Source organism: Littorina saxatilis, unplaced genomic scaffold, assembly GCF_037325665.1.
Source record: "Littorina saxatilis isolate snail1 unplaced genomic scaffold, US_GU_Lsax_2.0 scaffold_395, whole genome shotgun sequence".
NCBI lineage: Eukaryota > Metazoa > Mollusca > Gastropoda > Littorinimorpha > Littorinidae > Littorina > Littorina saxatilis.
In genome coordinates, this window is record NW_027127436.1 from 84,661 (window position 1) to 103,177 (window position 18,517).

At 39.2% G+C, this 18,517-nt stretch overlaps 1 protein-coding gene across 1 annotated transcript in view; it reads right to left on the reverse strand.

Moving 5' to 3' along the window:
* The window catches only part of LOC138955896 (sperm-associated antigen 17-like), a gene marked incomplete at its 3' end in the record, with an annotated part of 106,398 nt that overhangs the window by 81,512 nt on the left and 6,369 nt on the right, over window positions 1-18,517 (reverse strand). Inside the window, 7 exon segments of the mRNA XM_070327404.1 lie at window positions 1,000-1,137; window positions 1,900-2,093; window positions 2,576-2,726; window positions 8,800-8,984; window positions 12,318-12,353; window positions 12,959-12,991; window positions 16,662-16,853. Of these exon segments, the coding sequence (XP_070183505.1) occupies window positions 1,000-1,137; window positions 1,900-2,093; window positions 2,576-2,726; window positions 8,800-8,984; window positions 12,318-12,353; window positions 12,959-12,991; window positions 16,662-16,853 (929 nt within the window).

Consider the following 18,517-nt stretch of genomic DNA (forward strand, 5'->3'; position numbering starts at 1 on the left):
TGAAATGTTGAAAATAGACAATACTACATAGCTTGGTGTGTCATACCATTTACACGAGTTGATTTTTTAAATACCGAAATGCGAGCGAAAGCGAATAGGAGGAAGTCAAACTCTTAAAACGAGGGTAAATTTACAGAAATTATGAACAGATTTCTGAGAAAACAAGGTCTCAAAAGGGAGGAAGTCTTAAATTGAGTGTGTGTGTGTGTGTGTGGGGGGGGGGGGGGTATTATGTTAACAAGAAGAGCAAACGCTCGATCGAGTCACTTTCGCAGTTCTGAATATTATATGAGGCATCAGATGGACAGGAAGAAATTGCTATTCACAACACAATGAGTCACGTTCACATAAAATTTGAGCCCGGTCACTTTTATAGTTTCCGAGAAAAGCCCAACGTTAAGTTGTGTGTTGCCGAACAGAAAAGGCTAGTTATCTCCCTTGTTTTTCTGATAACGTTCGTAAAAGGCTACAGATGTAAATACTTTGATGTAAAGAATAATCCTACAAAGTTTCAATCACATCCGATGAACTTTGTCAAAGATATAAAATGTCTAATTTTTCCTTTGACGCTGACCTGTGACCTTGAAAAAGGTCAAAGGTCAACGAAACCATCGTTAAAGTGTAGAGGTCATTGGAGGTCACGACTAAACAAAATATGAGCCCGATCGCTTTGATAGTTTCCGAGAAAAGATATAAAATGTCTAATTTTTCCTTTGACGCTGACCTGTGACCTTGAAAAAGGTCAAAGGTCAACGAAACCATCGTTAAAGTGTAGAGGTCATTGGAGGTCACGACTAAACAAAATATGAGCCCGATCGCTTTGATAGTTTCCGAGAAAAGTCCAACGTTAAGGTGGTGTCTACGGACGGCCGGCCGGACGGCCGGCCGGACAGACTAACACTGACCGATTACATAGAGTCACTTTTTCTCAAGTGACTCAAAAAGGGGGTTCCACTGTCGTCTGGATAATGTTCGCTCACGGCACTGTGCTGTACAAACCTTGTGTTCATCCTCCGACAGAGCCAGCTTGAAGGCAACACCACTGAGGTGATCGGCCACTAGGGTGTTCAGTCCATCACCTCGAGTAGGGGCGGTCTGTTCACTGGGCGGTTCTCTGTTCTCCTCTGTAGCCATAACCTGGATAAAGTAGGTTGAAATAAGATGTTGAATATGTATGTATTGGGGACCTGGTAGCTTAGTTGGTAGAACTCTGGACATGTGATCCACGGGACATGGATCAGCTTCATGTGTGGACTTGAAGACGGTATGCATGCCCCACCCCCATATCACCACTGTGGCAAGTAAAAGACCTTGTTATTTTTTTTATTTTTTTTTGGCGCCATTCAGCAGCTTAGTCCATTGAGTTAATCAGCTACTTCAACAGTCTACCGAAGGTGCACTACAGAAGCACCAACAAAAGTCGAACCTGCCCTTGACCAGTTCTTGATTTCAACCACCTTGCCCATTACGACCTCAAAGTTAGGTTCCTTCCTATATAATCCATCACCATCCATAACGACCACCTGTCGATAAGGACCGCTTTTGGTTGATCTCTTTGGTGGTTGCTTATAGGCAGGTTTTGGCTGTATGTATTGGGTTGGGAAGTTGTCGCTATTTGCGTGGGTTCAATCCCCACATTCGGCAAGGGATTTTTTTCCATGAGTCAACTTTGTGCAGACTCTCCTTGGTGTCCGAACAACCCCGTGTTCACGCATGCGCACGGTAAAGATCCCAAGTTCTAAGTGAAAGTCTCAGGGCTTGGAAACATGAATACACGCATGCAGGAAAAAGAAGATGAAAAAAAACCGATAGCGCTGTATATACTGTATGGCAGCTCGCTTTCCCCAGTGAGAAAGCAGCCTGAATTTCCATAAAGGTTATCCTCATCCTTAACCCTACCTGTTCTAACATGCAGTGCATGATAAGTGAAGTGCTGACGCTCTCCTGTGGCACAGTGTTCATCAAGTCATTGTAGTAGCGCATGTCAGGAGGCGCCAGTATTTCTGTCTGCACCCCGTCCAGGAATGCAGAAGCTGAACTCGTGGGAGCAACAGGTATGGCAGGTGTTGGGGCTGCACCTGTCGAATGCCCGTCTGCAAAACACAGAAATAAGAAATGCGTAGTAGCTCTAGGCCCCAGTTGAAGATTGAAAAGGAGTTACAGAAAACAGTGACATCTCCAGTAAACAAACAACCAAACAAGCAAAAACACATGAAAGCTTCATCAGGAAACAGACAAAAACACATGAAAGCTTCATGCAGGAAACAGACAAAAACACATGAAAGCTTCATCAGGAAACAGACAAAAACACATGAAAGCTTCATGCAGGAAACAGACAAAAACACATGAAAGCTTCATCAGGAAACAGACAAAAACACATGAAAGCTTCATCAGGCAACAGACAAAAACACATGAAAGCTTCATCAGAAAACAGACAAAAACACATGAAAGCTTCATAAGGAAACAGACAAAAACACATGAAAGCTTCATCAGGAAACAGACAAAAACAAAGGGCAACAAAAAGCAACAGGAACGAACAAGGTTGGAAAAGAAGATGGAAGGGAAAAGATCAAACCTCCATGTTGTCTGTCGTGGGATCTGTCCCCACAGTAGGGGATTCCCATCAGTTTCAGGTTCTGCAGGTAGGTCTTGTATAGACGGCGTGCGTCTTGCAGATCATAAATCATGCAGGCTACATCCTCGAACATGGCTGTCCCAAACTGAGTCTGTAAAGCAAGAGATGACGCATTTTACATGTTGCTTTTATTACAGTCACAATGACCCCAAGAAAGGAATAAACAAGAGGAAAGGCGAGAAAAGGAGAGGAAAAGAGGGAAACAGAAAGAGAAAGAAACAAGTCGCGTAAGGCGAAAATACAACATTTAGTCAAGTAGCTGTCGAACTCACAGAATGAAACTGAACGCAATGCAACGCAGCAAGACCGTATACTCGTAGCATCGTCAGTCCACCGCTCATGGCATTTAAGGCAGTGAAATTGACAAGAAGAGCGGGGTAGTAGTTACATATCATATCTATATGCTTTTGGAATCAGGAACCGACAAGGAATAAGATGAAAGTGTTTTTAAATTGATTTAGAAAATTTAATTTTGATCATAATTTTTATATTTTTAATTTTCAGAGCTTGTTTTTAATCCAAATATAACATATTTATATGTTTTTGGAATCAGAAAATGATGGAGAATAAGATGAACGTAAATTTGGATCGTTTTATAAAAAAAAAATTTTTTTTTTTTACAATTTTCAGATTTTTAATGACCAAAGTCATTAATTAGTTTTTAAGCCACCAAGCTGAAATGCAATACCGAAGTCCGGGCTTCGTCGGAGATTACTTGACCAAAATTTCAACCAATTTGGTTGAAAAATGAGAGCGTGACAGTGCCGCCTCAACTTTCACGAAAAGCCGGATATGACGTCATCAAAGACATTTATCAAAACAAGTCGCGTAAGGCGAAAATACAACATTTAGTCAAGTAGCTGTCGAACTCACAGAAACAAACTGAACGCAATGCAACGCAGCAAGACCGTATACTCGTAGCATCGTCAGTCCATCGCTCATGGCAAAGGCAGTGAAATTGACAAGAAGAGCGGGGTAGTAGTTGCGCTGAGAAGGATAGCACGCTTTTCTGTACCTCTCTTTGTTTTAACTTTCTGAGCGTGTTTTCAATCCAAACACATCATATCTATATGTTTTTGGAATCAGGAACCGACAAGGAATAAGATGAAAGTGTTTTTAAATTGATTACGAAAATTTAATTTTGATCATAATTTTTATATTTTTAATTTTCAGAGCTTGTTTTTAATCCAAATATAACATATTTATATGTTTTTGGAATCAGAAAATGATGGAGAATAAGATGAACGTAAATTTGGATCGTTTTATAAAAAAATAATTTTTTTACAATTTTCAGATTTTTAATGACTAAAGTCATTAATTAATTTTTAAGCCACAAAGCTGAAATGCAATACCGAAGTCCGGGCTTCGTCGGAGATTACTTGACCAAAATTTCAACCAATTTGATTGAAAAATGAGAGCGTGACAGTGCCGCCTCAACTTTCACGAAAAGCCGGGATATGACGTCATCAAAGACATTTATCAAACAAGTCGCGTAAGGCGAAAATACAATATTTAGTCAAGTAGCTGTCGAACTCACAGAATAAAACTGAACGCAACGCAACGCAGCAAGCCCGTATACTCGTTGCATCGTCACTCCACCGCCCGTGGCAAAGGCAGTGCCCGTGGAATTGACAAGAAGAGCGGGGTATTCGTTGCGCTGAGAAGGATAGCACGCTTTTCTGTACCTCTCTTTGTTTTAACTTTCTGAGCGTGTTTTTAATCCAAACATATCATATCTATATTTTTTTGGAATCAGGAACCGACAAGGAATAAGATGAAAGTGTTTTTAAATTGATTTCGAAAAAAAAATTTTGATAATAATTTTTATATATTTAATTTTCAGAGCTTGTTTTTAATCCGAATATAACATATTTATATGTTTTTGGAATCAGCAAATGATGGAGAATAAGATAAACGTAAATTTGGATCGTTTTATAAATTTTTATTTTTTTTTACAATTTTCAGATTTTTAATGACCAAACTCATTAATTAATTTTTAAGCCACCAAGCTGAAATGCAATATCGAAGTCCGGGCTTCGTCGAAGATTACTTGACCAAAATTTCAACCAATTTGGTTGAAAAATGAGGGCGTGACAGTGCCGCCTCAACTTTCACGAAAAGCCGGATATGACGTCATCAAAGACATTTATCAAAAAAATGAAAAAAACGTTCGGGGATTTCATACCCAGGAACTCTCATGTCAAATTTCATAAAGATCGGTCCAGTAGTTTAGTCTGAATCGCTCTACACACACACACACACACACACACACACACGCACAGACAGACAGACACACATACACCACGACCCTCGTCTCGATTCCCCCTCGATGTTAAAATATTTAGTCAAAACTTGACTAAATATAAACAAGTCGCGTAAGGCGAAAATACAATATTTAGTCAAGTAGCTGTCGAACTCACAGAATGAAACTGAATGCAACGCAACGCAGCAAGACCGTATACTCGTAGCATCGTCACTCCACCGCCCGTGGCAAAGGCAGTGCCCGTGGAATTGACAAGAAGAGCGGGGTATTCATTGCGCTGAGAAGGATAGCACGCTTTTCTGTACCTCTCTTCGTTTTAACTTTCTGAGCGTGTTTTTAATCCAAACATATCATATCTATATGTTTTTGGAATCAGGAACCAACAAGGAATAAGATGAAAGTGTTTTTAAATTGATTTCGAAAAAAAAAAATTGATAATAATTTTTATATATTTAATTTTCAGAGCTTGTTTTTAATCCGAATATAACATATTTATATGTTTTTGGAATCAGCAAATGATGGAGAATAAGATAAACGTAAATTTGGATCGTTTTATAAATTTTTATTTTTTTTTACAATTTTCAGATTTTTAATGACCAAAGTCATTAATTAATTTTTAAGCCACCAAGCTGAAATGCAATACCGAACCCCGGGCTTCGTCGAAGATTACTTGACCAAAATTTCAACCAATTTGGTTGAAAAATGAGGGCGTGACAGTGCCGCCTCAACTTTCACGAAAAGCCGGATATGACGTCATCAAAGACATTTATCAAAAAAATGAAAAAAACGTTCGGGGATTTCATACCCAGGAACTCTCATGTCAAATTTCATAAAGATCGGTCCAGTAGTTTAGTCTGAATCGCTCTACACACACACACACACAGACACACAGACACACAGACACACGCACATACACCACGACCCTCGTTTCGATTCCCCCTCGATGTTAAAATATTTAGTCAAAACTTGACTAAATATAAAAATGAAAAGAACATCTGAGGATATCATACCCAGGAACTCTTATGTCAAATTTTATAAAGATCGGTCCAGTAGTTTAGTCTGAATCGCTCTACACACACACACACACACAGACAGACAGACACACACATACACCACGACCCTCGTCTCGATTCCCCCCTCTATGTTAAAACATTTAGTCAAAACTTGACTAAATGTAAAAATGAAAAAAACGTCTGAGGATATCATACCCAGGAACTCTCATGTCAAATTTCATAAAGATCGGTCCAGTAGTTTAGTCTGAATCGCTCTACACACACACACAGACAGACAGACAGACAGACAGACGTACACCACGACCCTCGTCTCGATTCCCCCCTCTACGTTAAAACATTTAGTCAAAACTTTACTAATGTAAAAAAAGCCGCGTAAGGCGAAATTACTACATTTAGTCAAGCTGTGAAAATCACAGGATGAAACTGAACGCACTGCATTTTTTCACGATGACCGTAGTCCGCCGCTCGTGCAAAAGGCAGTGAAATTGATGAGCCTGTTTAGCGCGGTAGTAGTTGCGCTGTGCTGCATAGCACGCTTTTCTGTACCTCTCTTCGTTTTAACTTTCGGAGTGTGTTTTTAATCCAAACATAGCATATCTATATGTTTTTGGAATCAGGAACCGACAAGGAATAAGATGAAATTGTTTTTAAATCGATTTCTGACATTTTATTTTAATCAAAATTTTTATATTTTTAATTTTCAGAGCTTGTTTTTAATCCGAATATAACATATTTATATGTTTTTGAAATCAGAAAATGGTGAAGAATACAATGAACGTAATTTTGGATCGTTTTATAAAAAAATAACTTTAATCACAATTTTCAGATTTTTAATGACCAAAGTCATTAATTATTTTTCAAGCCTCCAAGCTGAAATGCAATACCAAAGTCCGGCCTTCGTCGAAGATTGCTTGGCCAAAATTTCAATCAATTTTATTGAAAAATGAGGGTACAAAAAGCCGGATATATGACGTCATCAAAGACATTTATCCAAAAAATGAAAAAAGCTCCGGGGATATCATACCCAGGAACTCTCATGTAAAATTTCATAAAGATCGGTCTCGTAGTTTACTCTGAATCGCTCTACACACACACACACACACACACACACACACGGTCACGACCCTCATGTCGATTCCCCCTCTATGCATGTTAAAACATTTAGTCAACACTTTCTTTCTTTCTTTCTTTATTTGGTGTTTAACGTCGTTTTTTAGTCAACACTTGACTAAATGTAAAAAAGAGCCGATGAGAAGATTATAGTGGAATCCCCCCCCCCCCCCTTTTTTTTTAATAATAATACCTCCACAAATCTGAGAAAATCAGGTCTTAAAACAGTGTTAATTTAGAGGTTAATTATGAACAGAAAATCTGAGAAAGCATGGTCCTAAAAAGCAAGAGGTCTTGAATCAGGTCTTAAAGGTGGTCGTCTACATTTTTGCTTTTTTCCAATAATCGTATGGTTAGATTTCGCTAAAAAGTTATGTCACATGATGAATGAACCATGGGGAAAAAAGTTATAGAAAAAAAAATATATGTACAAAAATATTTTATTTTTGGGTAGCGTGACTCACGCTTCCAATATTTTGTTTTCTGTTTGCTGAGAACATGTGCTTTGCCTAAAAATACTGACCAATCAAATTCATGTCACTATGCTTAAAGCCACGCCCAAACAAGTGCAGCAACAAGTTTGACACTGGAGCGCTGTCCACGCTTTTTTTTAAACGCACGAAATGCACGGGATTTGAGAGGAGTTTTGCGCTTGGCATTTTGCAAATAAGGATATCCTACTATGAGTACTACGCTGGAATACTACAATGAATTTTCAAACGGCTACACTGGCTTCGTCTTTCCTGATCGAAAGGGGGTGTATTGTTAATATTTGTAGATAATAGACTGTGCATTTTAATGGTCAAATGGCGATTTCGGTATAAAAATGTAGACAAGGACCTTTAAAAGGTGGATTTCACAGTACAGTTCAACCCCCTCCCCCCCCCCCCCCTTTAGACCCCCCAATTTAAGACTTTCCCTTTTTTAAGACCTGATTTTTTCAGATTTTCTGTTCATAACCTCTGGACATTTAACTCCATTTTAAGACTCCCTCCTTTTTAAGACCTGATATTTTTCAGATTTTCTGTTCATTAACCTCTGTACATTTAACTCCATTTTAAGACTCCCTCCTTTTTAAGACCTGATTTTTTGAAGGTCTTAAAAGGGGGTTCCACTGTATGTGATACGGCGCTGTAGTGGAACTATTGTGAAATCCACTCGGTGAACTCTGATACGGTGACATATTGACCTGTAAACACTCACCAGGCCTAACTTCAAATTCCGAACTCACTGATTGTTTTTGTTTATGCATACAGTCCCTTTCCTGTGAAGTTTAAATTCTAATTCACAATTATATAGACAACTCATAACTGTTACGTTACCAGCATTCCTGTCTTGAGACGGACTGACACAATTATAACCCCTCACACCACAGTGAATTTCCCCCTTAGAACTTGAAGACACTACCACCCCCTCTTCTTAATTTCAGACCCCCCCCCCCCCCCCCCCCCCCAACTTACAATCCCGGATTTTTCCAGACTGTCTATTCAATTGATCTCTGCAAATTTACCTCCATTTTAATACTCTTTTGATTCTAAGACCTTGATTTATTTTTTATTCTCAATGATCAATTCCACTGTAGCCATAAACTTAAAGCCTTAAACTACAGCTTAAGTTAAAGTCTTCTAGCCTGTCCTTAAACTGGGCAAAGTTGACTACCCGAAGTAGACTTCACAAAGCTGGCCGCACAAAGCTTTTGCACTGAGTTTTTTTTGTAAAAAGCTTTGGGAAGTCGACTTTGGGCTTGATTAAGGACCGGCTTTAATTACAGCTTGTACCTTCTGCTCGACGTCGTCAAAGTTGGTAGGGAGCAGAAGGTTCTTGATCTCGTAATCCAGTCTGGCGATGTCGTGCAGGCGGGAAGAGTCTGGGTTGTTGCGGAGTAGAAGGAGGAGGTCACGCCAGAACACTTGCAGATCCCGTGCCAGCTTCTTACGCTCTTCCTTGGCTGCCTCTTCTGCCGCTGTTGTGGATAACAGGAGAAAGTTAAGTTAGGTTAATTTAGGTTTTTCAGTTGAATTAAGTTTAAAAAAAATTAAGTTAAGTTATTTTAATTAAAGTTGTCAGTGTGATGTATTGTGTGTTTTAATTCTTATAGTCAGTGTGATGTATTTTGTGTTTTAAAGACAATTACAATATCGAGTAATTCTTAGTCAATGTAATGTTGTTGTTTTTTTAAAAGACAAACGGTATTGAGTAATTCTTAGTCAGTGTGATGTATTTTGTGTTTGAAAGACATGCGATATTGAGTAATTCTTAGTCACTGTGATGTATTTTTTGTTTTAAAGACATACGATTCACACACACACACGCACACGCTCACACACACACACACACACACACACACGCTCGTTTCTGATAATAATCGTTGGGTGGAAAACCCAGTCCATTTATATCCGTTTTAAATTTGCATAATAAGTCTCTCTCTCTCTCTCTCTCTCTCTCTCTCTCTCTCTCTCTCTCTCTCTCTCTCTCTCTCTCTCTCTCTCTCTCTCTCTCTCTCTCTCTCTCTCCTGTATATATATATATATATATATATATATATATATATATATATATATGTATTCAAGATTAGAATAGTCCCTCTCTGGGCGAGGGCTGGTTGAAAAGAAGCTCGTTTATATTGCTTATGCCACAACCCTCGTAAAATAAAATTTGATTTGATTTGATTAAAATAAAATTTGATTTGATTTGATTTGATTTGATCTCTCTCTCTCTCTCTCTCTCTCTCTCTCTCTCTCTCTCTCTCTCTCTCTCTCTCTCGGGTGAGGGAACATCTTTGGAAGAGATGTAAGCCATATATAATAAGCCAAGAAGAAAGAAATACAATCAATCAATCAATACATATTATTTCATATACATATTTGACCCGATTTGGATTTGTGTACGAATAACAAAGAACAGCCTTTTCAATCACAACATAGCAACATCTGGTAGCAGGCGTAATGTCGCCTTCATAAAATATTCTCTTTTTGTGTTTGCTATATTCGCCCGAACTTAGGATAAACTGAACAAACAATCTTCACTGTCGTGTAATTGTCATCCACACATAATGTTTGCGAGCAGTTGTTATTACTTTGGACTGTAAAGAACAGTTTCAGAAATTGTAATTGGTTGTCGATGCTATGTCTATAAACTAATGAGAACAACGAAAAAAAACGTTATTCGTTTTAAAACTTTGATATAGAAATTCTGTTGTTGAAAATCATAAAAGATACGCTCATCACATGTAATTATTACACACACACACACACACACACACACACACACACACACACACCTGCAAACACAGAAACGAACACGCACTCACAACCACGCACAAAGAATGAAAGATTCTTGGCAAGCATAGTGACCGAGACTTGTAATAGGTGGAACGTCTTGGACCAGAAACATGGACTGACTTTTACGTGTTCCGTGACGTTATTGTAGGTTTGACACAGGAGCAAAAGAAAAAGACGAAGGACACGAGGGCAAGCAAACGCATTTGTTTTAGGGGATCATGAAAACAGGGGGAGGTAAGGCCCGGAAGATAAGAGTTACGGAACTTGTTCGCAATCGTCACTACGCTGTGCATTGATCGGCGTCGGATCCCTTTAAAGACATACAATATTGATTGGAAAAAAAACCAAGACATCTTGTTTTTACCCATTCTTTCGAAGAAAAATTTAACTAGCCAAACAAAGTTTGAAATGATGTTATAACTTGAATAATGGCGTCGCGTAAAAAGTCTTTCACTTCCTTCTCCTGCGGAAGTGAAAAAGAGTTTTGAGAACAAAGCAGCACAGAGAGAGAGAGAGAGAGAGAGAGAGAGAGAGAGAGAGAGAGAGAGAGAGAGAGAGAGAGAGAGAGAGAGAGAGAGAGAGAGAGAGAGAGAGAGAGAGAGAGAGAGAGAGAGAGAGAGAGAGAGAGTGTATGTGTGCGTGAGTCTGTGTGTGTCTCATCATTGCCCTTTCAATGCTCTCCTGCAACAGGTAGCAGTAAAATCTTTCTCTTGTTATTTTTCCCCATGCCATTAGACAATTCCAACAAATGTTAAAAAAAAAGAACTGTTCATCACAAATGACATCACCCAGTTACACCTACAAAGTTTTATGACATTTAACCGTCAGACTATATGTAAATCACTAAATCGAACTGTTGAGCTTGTTATTCAGACAGGGCATATTTCTTTGCCCCTCACTTAGTGAATTTACAAAGCCAATACTTCAAACTTCATTAAAACACAAGTAAACCCTGAACCAACTAACTTTGCTACTGCTATCTGAAAGTTTAAAAAGTAAATATAAAACAAGTAAAATAAATGTCAGGAACAGTGAAAGAGTAAACCAAAAAAGTAACAAGAACAAGCAAGTGGACGTCTGCATGAATTTAACCTGCCAGTCTGGTACCAACAACAATGTTTTTGTTTTTGGATCTCGCTCGCACAAGATTGTTTTTCTTCTTTCTTCTGTCTTGCGAAAGTTGGACGAACGAGAGCCGCCATGTTGTGTTTTCGTCTGCTCCAAATTCTAGTCCCTGCATCAGTTTCAGCACAAAAGTGCCCAACCTTATTTAATAGAAACTGTCTTTTATTTTTGCACTGCCTTTTTCAAATAAAGCTAAATATTGACCCAAAAAATAATGGCTTGAACTCAGTATTGATGGGGATAAAAATAATAGAAATAAATGAATAACAAAACAAAAAAAGCAAATCAAATAGTTTGGCACCTCTTCAATGTTTAAAGAATGCAAATCAAATACATTGGCGTGTGCACGTTAAAGATCCCACGATTGACAAAAGGGTCTTTCCTGGCAAAATTGTTTAGGCTTAAGATAACATGTCTGTGTCTTTCGCTTAAGATAAAAATGTCCACCAAATACCCGTGTGACTAAATGGAATAATAGGCCCTTGAAAGGTAAATATGCGCCAAAATGGCAGCGATCTACTGGCTCAAAAAATTCCATCTCACACGGCATTCTGTAAAGGGCCTAGAGCCATAGGGTTAGGCACTTAAAAATATCCAGTTATTATTATTATTATTATTATTATTATTAAATGAAATAAACAAAATTTAAAAATTCATTTTTGGGACTTTCCCTCTTTCATACAACACCAACAAATAAAACATCAGGAATAGATGGAAACAAAATACAATCAAAAGTTTCAGTAACAAAACTTATAAGAAATGTCAAATGCAGCTCTGAAACTAAAACATGCTAAATCAGACAAACATTGTCACACTCCTGGAATCAAATGCAACAAAACAAACACTGAACTGTGTTAAAACTCAACGAAATAGTAAATGAACCCAGATACCTAAGATTCCTCCAAGTTTTGTGGGAGATTTAGCACCTGCAGAAGCGCCAGTAAAGCAGGTCAAACTATAATTCTCTTTCTTCTTTTTTCTCTCAACGACCTCAAAACTCAACAACACAAAGAGCAAGTTTCACAGGCATAGCAGCTGGGAAGTTGAACATATACTTGAAATACTGTACAAGGTTAAAGCTATCTATTAAAAAAAACTTCTACTTGAGGAAAAAATGAAGGATGAAAGAATTTTGGGCAAATAATTCACCTGCATCATTGTCAGAGAAATAGAACCCGACATAATGGTTATAGGCTGTAAAGAAAAAAACACAAGTTGTTGTAACACAGAAGTTTTTTCTCTGTGGCTTGTAAGACCTGCTATTGATCTTACATATTTACAGAACTTACATTTTGCCATCCCCTAAAGTTAATGATGACTAATTTTGATTTCTTTAGAAAAATAACTGACAGATTTATAAATCTGTCTACAGTTGAACCCCCCATTTACGACTTTGAAAAAATCATGAAAATAAAGTCTTAAAGTCTTAAAAAAAAGGGGGGGGTCTTAAAATAGGGGTAGACCTGTTCTTGACTAAGCCCAGGATATTTACGAAAAATAACATTGTACAGGTCCATGCAAGTGTTTTTACCAGCATGGTTTGGAGAAAGAAGCTGAATTCCAGCTAGAGAAGACAAAAAAATATGAATAAATTTTTAAAATGTGTTAAAATCACTTAAAGTAACTCAGTTGTCAGTGTTAACTATAAATTTGCAATTTGACTTTGAGTTTTGGGACGGTCATGAACTTGGTTGCAGTGTCGCTAGCTGTCATGTTTACACACAAACGTACACACACAGTTTCAGTTTACTGTCATGATTCAACACTCACACCCACACATTACAGCAGAACAACTTAAACTCAAATTTCACAAGAAAATTTAGTAATGGCGTAATGCTCCCTCCCCGCTGAGTGAAGCACATTTGACATTGTGGTGTGTCACTAACCAACCAGTGAAATCCGAATGTCCCAACTCGACAGAAAGCATAACGACTTTCTCCTGATTAATCTTTCCGCTCACAGGAATGTTTCTTCACCTTGCATCGCTAAACCAGTTCCATACACGACCCTTGAGGTCTCCATACAGGCACCTCTCTTTGCGTACTTTCGTTTTGCTATCCTTCTTGCCATCTCGACAACACAGAGTCCTTATCCTGGATGATACACTGGATTTGCGTCTCACTGACTCCTAAGGTAGTGGCGATTGCCATTTAGCTCGATAACTTTAGCTCCCTTCTCAAGAGCCAGCGCTTTTCTGTTTCTTTCGCCTATCTTCCTTTGTCAACAAGTTGTCGGAAAACTGACAAGATAGCCACGTAGAGAGTAAAACTGGATGTTTTTGGATCTCACTTGCGCAAGATTTTCTTCTTCTTTCTTCTGTCTCGCGATAGTTGGACGAACGAGAGCCGCCATGTTGTGTTTTTGTCTGCTCAAAAAATGCGCGAAAGTCGTAAATCATCCCAAAAAGCTTGGTGGTACGTCGCATTTTTGGGTGAGTTGTCCACTGGGGGTTCATTATATAGTAAAATGCATCCGTGGTGGCAAAATCTGTCGTAAAAAGGGAATACTCGTAAAAAGGTGGGTCGGTAAGGGGGATTTCCACTTTACTCTTTTTCTTTCAAACTCAGCAATTGTACCACTGCAGTCAGAGTAAACAATATACGTTATTTGCTAGCGCGGTCTCGGAGAACAATGACTGTCTCAATCTGTGTAAAATGTCATATTTTGGTCAAAAACGCAAATAACATTTATGTATCGATCGAATTCCTTTCAGGTACTATGACTTTGTTGTTGTTTTGACGATTGAACGAGCACACAGACACATGCAATCAAACACATAAGCTTCATATTTGGGCGTTTCAGGTTGACCGTAACTTCAAAGGAACTACAAAACACACGTCATGTACTGACTTTGTTGTTGTTTTGACATTGAACAGCACGCACACATGCAATCAAACACATGACGTGTATTTTGTAGTTCCTTTAAAGTTTCGGTCAACCTGAAACGCCCAAATATGAAGTTTTGTGGGGCCTCTTGGCTCAAACAAGGGAAATCCAATGTCCAATCGATACATTACTCTATGTATGGATTGCAGTATAAAACGAGAAGCCATCTCCTAACTCAATCCATGATTAACTTTTAGTCTCTCTGACTGTTTCTCTGTGAATACGTCACTATACACATTGAAGTATTAGTATAGTCGAACCTGTCCATAAGACCACCGAATAGACCAACCAAAAGTGGTCCTTAAAGTTATAGACAAGGGGTTGTTATGGAAAGGTAACTAATGTTGGAAACAGCCCTGTATGAAATCCTTTCGGATGGTCGTAATGCAGCATATGGCTGCCTAAAGGGCGGGTTAAAAACGATCACACACGTAAAAAAAAAACCACTCGTGCAAAAAACACGTGTACGTGGGAGTTTCAGCCCATGAACGCAAAAGAAGAAGAAGAAAAAGCTTGCAATGGGCAGGTTGGTCAGTATCAAGAGGTGGTCACCAGGGCAGGTTTGACTGTACTGTCACTATTTAAACACAAGGCCTAACAAAACAAGAAATTCCTCCGAGGTAGAAAAAACACCCCCGTTGGTCAAAGGGAAATAACCATTCTCACTGCCACCAACTGAGAAGGTTATTTCCCTTTGACCATTAATATGTCCCTCTATAAGTCCTTGTAGAATCTTAATCCACCAATAACTCCCTAACCGTGTGTTTGACTGGTCCCAATTTTTGTAAGGACCGTCTCAGGAATATATAGAACCTGTTCACCAAGTTTGGTGACAATCGGTCCGTTCATTCTTGAGATCTATATGCGAACACAAACACACAAACAAACAAACAAACAAACACATCGACCGAATCCTATACACACCCCTATACCGGGGGTGTAAAAATAGGTGTGGTTACGGTAACCCGACCTACCCTATTTTTAGGGGCCGACCCTTTAACTTTTTATTACATTTGTCACAACAAAAACAAAACAAAAACAAAAACGAGTGCAGAAAACGCAATGAAAGCGAAAGCGCTCGAGTTGCACACTTATTTCCCTGTCAAGTAGGTTTAATTTGTACACATTGGAAAAAAAAGTGATTGCCTACCTTCCTACCCTAATTTTTTTTGGCTATGTTACCTTAACCACACCTATTTTTTTTTTTTTGTGTGCCCAATATAAGAATCCTAACCCTTAAAGAATTTTTGTTAACACAAATTAGGCCGTACAACCTCTACTGTGGAACCCCTCTTTTCAGATCCCGGAATTTAAGACTTCCGCCCTTTTAAGACCCTGTTTTCTTAGACTTTCTATTCATAACCTCTGTATCTTTACCCCCATTTTAAGACTTCCTCCTTTTTACATTTAGTCAAGTTTTGACTAAATGTTTTAACATAGAGGGGGAATCGAGACGAGGGTCGTGGTGTATGTGTGTGTGTGTGTGTGTGTGTGTCTGTGCGTGTGCGTGTGTAGAGCGATTCAGAGTAAACTACTGGACCGATCTTTATGAAATTTTACATGAGAGTTCCTGGGTATGATATCCCCAGATGTTTTTTTCATTTTTTCGATAAATGTATTTTATGACATCATATCCGGCTTTTTGTAAAAGTTGAGGCGGCACTGTCACACCCTCAATTTTCAATCAAATTGATTGAAATTTTGGCCAAGCAATCTTCGACGAAGGCCGGACTTCAGTATTGCATTTCAGCATGGAGGCTTACAAATTAATTAATGACTTTGGTCATTAAAAATCTGAAAATTGTAATTAAAATTATTTTTTTATAAAACGATCCAAATTTACGTTCATCTTATTCTTCATCATTTTCTGATTCCAAAAACATATAAATATGTTATATTTGGATTAAAAACAAGCTCTGAAAATTAAAAATATAAAAATTATGATTAAAATTAAATTTCCGAAATCGTTTTAAAAACAATTTCATCTTATTGCTTGTGGGTTCCTGATTCCAAAAACATATAGATATGATATGTTTGGATTAAAAACACGCTCAGAAAGTTAAAACGAAGAGAGGTACAGTAAAGCGTGCTATGAAGCACAGCACAACCGCTACCGCGCCAAACAGGCTCGTCACTTTCACTGCCTTTTGCACTTGCGGCGGACTACGTTCAGTGTCATTCTGTGAGTTCCACAGCTTGACTAAATGTAGTAATTTCGCCTTACGCGACTTGTTAAAATATGATTTTGTCAGATTTTTTGAGGTCTTAAAAGGGGGGTTCCACTGTATAACCTCTGCACACACAAAAAAAGAAAAAAGGTTACACCGCCGAAGCAGTCTCCATATTACCTAGAGCTTTCTCATCCTTCTCAGGGGCGTTGGGGTCAGGGGAAGGGGGAGCGAAGCGCGAGTAGTCCTGGGAAGAGATGCGTATGATGCAGTCGACGGCGATGCCAACCTCAGCCAGGTGCTGCAGCAGATGGGGGTGGTTGAGTCCCACCAGCAGGATGTAGTGCTGTGCTCCATCGTCTGGCTCATCATCTGCATAAGGCCAACAACAAAAAGTCAATGTTTCCCATTCCCAGTTTTTTCCTGACCATAGAACTTTTGTGTTGTTTTGACCCGGCCTTCAAGAAACATGTTTGATAAAATAATTATATGGACACTCAATTTGGCAGACTTTACAAGAGAAGTTACTCCTCTACGAAATCATAGTACGAGGTATGATCCAAACAAAATGATCAAATGTGATTTTCGCAGAGACCGTTTGGCGTATCTCCAGGCCTAAATTACAGCAGTCATTAGAAGTACTCTCCTCCGACATCGATGCAGAGTCACAAGTGTCTAAGCCAATCAGAAGAGGCCTTAAGGTGGCCTTATTTGGGGTTGCTTATCAGCTCTGATTTGACGGCTTTTTTGTAGGTCCTGGGTGCAGTGAAACTTGTTGGCAAAAAGTCTGTTCAAAGAGGGTATGTTCAGCAATCTCAAGGGGTGTAAACAGTTCTGGACTGGGTGGCCGAGTGGTAACGCACTTGCGCTCGGAAGCGAGAGGTTGCAAGTTCAACCCTGGGTCAGAGCGTTAGTAATTTTCTCCCCCCTTTCCTAACCTAGGTGGTGGGTTCAAGTAAAGTGACAGTCTTTCGGATGAGACGAAAAACCGAGGTCCCTTCGTGTACACTACATTGGGGTGTGCACGTTAAAGATCCCACGATTGACAAAAGGGTCTTTCCTGGCAAAATTGTATAGGCATAGATAAAAATGTCCACCAAAATACCCGTGTGACTTGGAATAATAGGCCGTGAAAAGTAGGATATGCGCCGAAATGGCTGCAATCTGCTGGCCGATGTGAATGCGTGATGTATTGTGTAAAAAAATTCCATCTCACACGGCATAAATAAATCCCTGCGCCTTGAATATGTGCGCAATATAAATTGCATAAAATAAAAATTAAAAATAAAAAAATTAAAAAAATCCCTGCGCTTAGAACTGTACCCACGGAATACGCGCGATATAAGCCTCATATTGATTGATTGATTGAAACAGGTCTGAAGAATATGTGAGGCAAAAATGGGATCATTTGGTCTTTAAGGAATGGAGTTACGGCCCTCCTTTTGTGGAGACTGACATTTTCATGAAGGAGAAGGGCAGTCTGGGTTTCGCAGTTTGGTCGCTGACTGCCAAACTCGTGAATAAGTTTGGGTAAAACGGTTTCTGCATAGTATGTGACAATGACAGTGCTGTCAGACGGGCGCAGTGGCAAGACGTCGGCCTCCTAATCGGGGGGTCGTGAGTTCGAATCCCGGTCGCTGCCGCCTGGTGGGTTAAGAGTGGAGATTTTTTCGATTTCCCAGGTCAACTTATGTGCAGACCTGCTAGTGACTTAACCCCCTTCGTGTGTACATGCAAGCACAAGACCAAGTGCGCAGGGAAAAGATCCTGTAATCCATGTCAGAGTTCGGTGGGTTATAGAAACTCGAAAATACCCAGCATGCCTCCCCCGAAATCGGCGTATGGCTGCCTAAATGGCGGGGTAAAAACGGTCATACACGTAAAATTCCACTCGTGCAAAAAACATGAGTGAACGTGGGAGTCTAAGCCCATCAACAAAGAAGAAGAAGAAGACAGTGCTGTCAGTAGACAGAATATCGACAGCAACGGGATCTTCGTGGTTGAAAAATACTGCGAATAACCCTGTTTCTGATTTG